The sequence below is a fragment of the Colletes gigas genome, unplaced genomic scaffold, assembly GCF_013123115.1.
Source record: "Colletes gigas isolate AHSC1104 unplaced genomic scaffold, ASM1312311v1 Colletes_gigas_Sc00007, whole genome shotgun sequence".
In the NCBI taxonomy this organism is placed as follows: domain Eukaryota; kingdom Metazoa; phylum Arthropoda; class Insecta; order Hymenoptera; family Colletidae; genus Colletes; species Colletes gigas.
In genome coordinates this window covers 4,536,988-4,543,008 of record NW_025106636.1, presented here as the reverse complement: position 1 = coordinate 4,543,008, position 6,021 = coordinate 4,536,988, and the positions used below count along the sequence as shown (strand labels likewise).

The 6,021-nt window shown below is 39.8% G+C and overlaps 1 protein-coding gene across 1 annotated transcript; it reads left to right on the top strand.

Annotated features, from left to right (window-relative positions):
- The first annotated feature begins 4,053 nt into the window (after positions 1 to 4,053).
- Positions 4,054 to 5,990, top strand: LOC122396311 (ADP-ribose glycohydrolase ARH3-like). Its single transcript, XM_043394590.1, has 6 exons — positions 4,054 to 4,370; positions 4,635 to 4,792; positions 4,869 to 5,087; positions 5,178 to 5,290; positions 5,377 to 5,605; positions 5,731 to 5,990. The coding sequence occupies exons 1-6, from the start codon at positions 4,199 to 4,201 to the stop codon at positions 5,896 to 5,898; spliced, it is 1,059 nt and encodes a 352-aa protein (XP_043250525.1). The 5' UTR covers positions 4,054 to 4,198; the 3' UTR covers positions 5,899 to 5,990.
- The last annotated feature ends 31 nt before the right edge of the window (positions 5,991 to 6,021 follow it).

Genomic DNA, 6,021 nt, shown 5'->3' with positions numbered 1-6,021 from the left:
GGAGGTGCCCGGGTTGAGCGGACCACGCATCCTCTGGCTCGACCAATCGCCGCCCTCCTTCTCTCTCGCCTTCGCCTACGCGATCCTTCCCACGAAAACCACCCTTAACTGGACGCGCGCTGGCGCTCCTTCCGTACCGGCCCGCGTTCGTCCTTTCCTTCTTCGAGACGTAACGAGTAAACGAATCGAAAGAATACTTAAATGAAATTGTTATGCAGTCGAACGCAGCGGCTCTCAACACTGTTACACAGACTCCGAAAAGAACGCACGCGTACTCTCGTCAAACCTCTGTAACAGTGGTTAATAACCTGAAATCCGTAAATGGGGTTATGGGGGTTCACGAACTTGTACGTGGGGAATTTTAAATGTTTATTTTATAAAAGTATGGCGTGGTTTCTTGGCTTCGTGGAGGATATAGCCTGGTCGATTATCTTTTTAAATTTTCGACACCTGTTCTTAAATACCTTGTATAAACTAGTTTAGAAAGATAATGTACAAAATAATTACTATGCAGCCAACGTTATAGTCAGCCTTTTAGAAAATTTCTTTCAAATTTCACGGCGCACCGACCATAATCTACTTACTTGTAGTACCATGTTCCTACTATTTCGACACTAAACGCAACAGAATGCTCATTTTTGTTACATATAAATTCTATATCGAGCAGACAGGTTTTACGTTACTATTTTTTTAAATGGAACAAATGCTTACTCCGCGGGATAAAGTCAATAACGTAATATCTGATACGAGAATTCCCAATAATTTCGTTCCAGGTTGCACTGCCTATTTACGAGCGCAACAAAGAAAAAAAAAAATGTTTTACGTCGACGCATGCACAAGTGACCGACTGCTCGATTAATAAATTACACATATATGGAAAAGTGATATCCTTTCGACGCCCAATACCGTCGATATTGGAAACTTGTCAAGTTCAACTTGACCGAAATCCGTCGGGTTTCCAACCCTTCGTCAATATTGGGCTCATTAAACTTGCAACTTACCTACACCGATTCATAATACGACACAGACACGCAAAAGAAACTATAAAACGATGCATCGATTCGTGAGAATTCGCTAGCACGTATAAAATACCATAATTTTATCCAATATTCAAAGAAACTATTTTAAATTCGCAGCCATTAGCTCGGTGTACCCACGAAGAAGAACTTTTCTATCGTGGGTAACACCGATTACCAGGTCTCACCACGTGGAGGTTGCTGCGAGTGGAGACCCGAAGGGAGATAGATGGAATCAAAGTTCCATCGATCTCCCTTTTAGCTAAGCTTAGCTACCAAGTAATTATTTCGTTTAAAAAGGGATGAAGCTAAATTATGGGATACGCGACGCGACGCGATGCTGAACCGTGCAGCAGATCTTCGGATCGAATCAACACTGCCCTTGGTAGATTGATTCCTATTTCTAGCAATCGATCTATCATTGGTAGGCGACTAGATCTTTCGGACAAACTGGACGGCCGATCACATGTTTCGATCGATGAAACAGCGGTGGTCGAAGCTAGGAACCGGAGAACGAGTCGAGAGAAGCTACTTGTTAAATAATTACTTGGAAATATTGGGAGACGCGTACGATAGGGACTTAAAATTAACGTCGAAGCTCAAGTCTGGTCAAGTTGAAACTAAAATTCGGACGATAGAAGGAAACGAACATTCTTGGATGTTCTGATTTAGTTGTACCAAGCAATTATTTGGTCAAAAAGAGGGACGAAGTTAATTTGAGGGACACGCGACGCGACACGACGCGACGCGAAGCTGAACCGTGCAGCGGATCCGAGGATCGAACCTACTGCCCTTGCTAACTAGATCTCTACAGGATAACGGACGGCTGCGACTCCGAATCTAAGGTCTCCATTGCTCCAACGCAACCCGCCGGGAGCCCGAAGGACCCGACTCAAGTTGTCTGACAAAGAGAGAGTACCTCTGTTTCAGTGTCGACTTCCGCTGGAAGGTATGCGTTTCCGCAGGATACGGATACTCCACACCTTCCAGCAGAGTACCATTTTCCCTGGATCGAGCTACCAAGGGAAGGCGGTTAGATCTGTCGGGCCAGCTACACGGCCGATCACATGTTTCAACCGATGAAACAGCGGTGACCGAAGCTAGGAACGAGGGAACGAGCGAGAGACAATCTACTTATTGAATAATTGCTTGGTAGGACGCGGAGACACGTATAATAAAGAAGGCTTCGACGTTAATTTTAATACTCGCGACGAAGCTTAAGACTAATCAACTCGGAATTAAAAGTCCCTCGGCGGGCGCGGCGTTCTCCCTCGGTGTCCTTGCGATTAATCCAAATTTAAACTGAAATCAAAACTAATATTTATATTAGTGAGACATTGAAGGAAATTTAATAAACACTTAAAAATAATCTATCACCTAGCTAAAGGGGCTAAACGTAAAAATAGAAATCTTATATTAATCAGTGCCATCGAAACAAATATGGCATATCCATCGACACCATGTTTTACGTATCAAAACGAACATTCTTCTAATGATCAGTATCATCGAAACGAATACAGTATATACATCGCCCCATTGTGATACAACTCAAAACGACCATTCGTAATAACGATAGGAACTTGGATCGAGACACCAAATTGAATCAACACCAAACAATCAAACGAAATCGAAGAATCAAACGAAATGGAAGAATCAAAGAAAGTACCTCCGCAGAATATTACGAGAATTCGAGCAAGAAGGTGAAAATAAAAATTCATGAAATCGTGTAGAAACGAATATAGTATATGATTGGAAACAATACTACATTACTATATCCTGCAATACTATACATATCAAAGCAATCACATAAATTCGACAAACAATGTAAAAGTAGAAACATAGAAAAGGAACATTCATAATAACCAAATAAAATCAGATAGATAAATACAGTTGAATTCACATCAAACAAACAAATGAACATAATAAAATATAAATAAGTGGAGTGGACTTACTACTTGTTGTCAGTATACAGGATAGTTACCACTGGACGAGCTGTAAAGTAAGAAAATATTCATATTATAGCAACAGCAGTTAGGCAAGCAAGGCAAAATCAGTTCATTGAAACGAAATTGGTATCAAACGATAGAATAGAGGAGGGGAGAGAATTTTTAAACAGTTCTTACCCTAGTCATCACCGTCCGGCACTGGTCAGTAGTGGTCAGTAGTGGCAGGAGTGCTAGCCAGGACTGGTCAGTAGTGGTCAGTAGTAGTCAGTAGTGGTCAGTCCTGGTCAGCTCTGGCCAGTAGTGGTCAGCAGCGGCCAGCAGAGGTCAGCAGCGGTCCCCGGTCCACCTCAGGCGATTTGTGCACTCCCGAATTCGCGACGCGACTGAAGAAGTCTTCGCAGTGACCCTGCTTATATGTCTAAGGTGATGGAGTCTAAAGGGTGGGGAGACTAATCAGAGTCATGGTTGAAGATAAGAGTTAGGACTGTCTTGTCTACAAAGAAACTACTTCGATTGGTCCCACTTCTTGGCCATTTCTGGACCTTCACTGGACCGCTGACCTTGATGTCAATCTCACCGTTGACCACCAGTGACCATAAGCTAGTCATTGATGGTCATCGACCCATTAAAACCATTACGAAGTCGAAGATTAAAGCCTTCTTACGAGGATCCCCTTACAATTTGATGCATGATCTTTTTAACATTTTGTTCCACTTTGGAAGAGTGTATCTCATGTTATAAGACACTCGTGGTACAGCGATAGCGTTCATCCCACTAACGATAGGTCTATTCTTTACCTCGTTTATGGTGTAATAGGTATGCATGGGTTAGAAAATAAAATTGCCTGGGCAGTTGAGAGTCAGAATCGTATGCAGGTTAACACAAATCGGATTTCAGCTGTTTCGTAAGCAAGAAAGAAAGGCTCACATTCGCCTTCTTTCTTGAATACCCGAAGCTGTCCAAAGCGCCTAAGCTCACGTACACGTGGCTGCAGATCGGTGTGCGAAAATGGAGGGGCAAGCTTACTCTGGGCACCGGTCTGCCGTCTGGTAACACTGTTATGAATCAATTTTTAGATGTATCAAGACGCATATGTATAACCTCAGCATCTGTAGTATTACTCATTTTCCAATCGTTAATTTTTGTTAATACGTGTCTTTTTGTACGTCAGCTCGAACATTATTGTAGTTAAAAATTGTCGAATCTAGTTCCACCAAAGTACAGAACGTAAAGAGTATGGCAAAGATAGATTTGTCGTTGCTGAGAAGCAAATTTCGCGGTGCTATGCTTGGTGTTCTAATGGGGGATTGCCTTGGCAGCCCTTACGAAGCTGAGGAAAAATGGACAAAGGGCATTAAATTAGTTTTACAACGGTCTTTCGATAAATTGGAGGGTCCAATTTACAAAGGTAAAATCTTAACCCTAGCAAGACAGCACGAGCAGTTGCGATAATGACTAGGCGCGGAGAGGGGAATCTCGTAAAGACGATCTATGATGTAAATCAAAACCACTTCTTAAAATCGATCTTAAATAGTATATTTTTAAGATTCTTTTACCGATGATTAAACGAGTTATCCCCTGTAACCTTTCTGGGGTTAAACATGTAAAATACAGTAATTAATTTTTTGTCTGCATAGTGATGTTGACACAGAGCATTTTTTTAACTGTATAGCACCGGTCATACAGTTTTCAGATGATTCTGCAATGACCTATTCTCTGGCCAAATCTTTGATAGAGACAAAGGAGTTGGATGTTGTAAATTTAGCAAAGAAATTTGTCAAGAGTTATTATTTGGAGCCTAATCGTGGTTACGGGCCTGGTGTTGTAACGGTACATACAGTATCCCATGAATTAAATAAATGAATTTTTCATTATTGTCGCTCATGCATAATTTTGGCAAAACAAGGTATTCCAAAAGTTACGTGGTAACAAATTTATGGATGTTGAGAAACCAGCAAAGGAACAATTCAATGGTCAAGGATCATGGGGAAATGGTGGAGCAATGAGAGTCACTCCTGTTGCATTGTTTTCCTACCAAAACTATGACAAACTTTTAGACATAGTTAGAAAAACAACACAGCTTACTCATACTAATAAAATTGGAATTGATGGTGCCATTTTACAAGTAGTTACATTTTGAATATATGAACATTTACATTCAATGGAATTTTAAATAGAAAATATTTTTTTATCTAACATTTTCACTATTTTGCAGGCAATAGCAGTCCATCAAAGTCTTCTATTAAATCCTAACAAAGAATTAAACGTAATAAATTTTATCGACGATTTAATTCACAAAATGGACCAAATAGAAAAAGACGAAGATGGGTATGCTTTAAAAATATAGTAAAATATATCATACTGTAACTAGAACAAATTCGTGAAAATATTTAACGAATTCATACTTTTTACAGATTGGGTTTGTCAGAACCACAGCCCTATAAAATACAATTAGATGTAATAAAAACGTTAATATCGGAAGATGGTGAAGGGCCACATGATCAGAAAGTAGTAAAACAATTAGGAAATAATGTTGCAGCTTTATATTCAGTACCTACTGCAATATATTGTTTCTTAAGGGCACAGAAACCAATTATAGACATAGAAACAGAAAATCCCCTTAGGAGAGCAATACAGTATGCTGTAAGCATAGCGCGCCGCTTGATTTTTTAATTCGGGAATCCGTTAAATTATAAATTAAATGAATATCGAAAGAAGAATAGAACAGAATATAAATTAATTCTCAAATATTACTCTCTTCTTTACAGATTAGTTTGGGCGGCGATACAGACACTATTGGCAGTATGACTGGCGCAATTGCCGGTGCATTTTATGGCGAAGAAAAAATTAGTTTGAATGTTCTGAAACATTGCGAGGCGTCGGACGAATTTCGAACTTTAGCAGATCAATTATTCGACACAGTGGTATCGCAATAGAAATTTTAGCGGCGCATAAAAAGATGTAACAATTTTAGTTTGTAACAGAATTTCATGAAAATATAATTATAAGCGACCTTTTATTAAAAAATGGAGTAATCATATTATATGTCCTTAAATTAT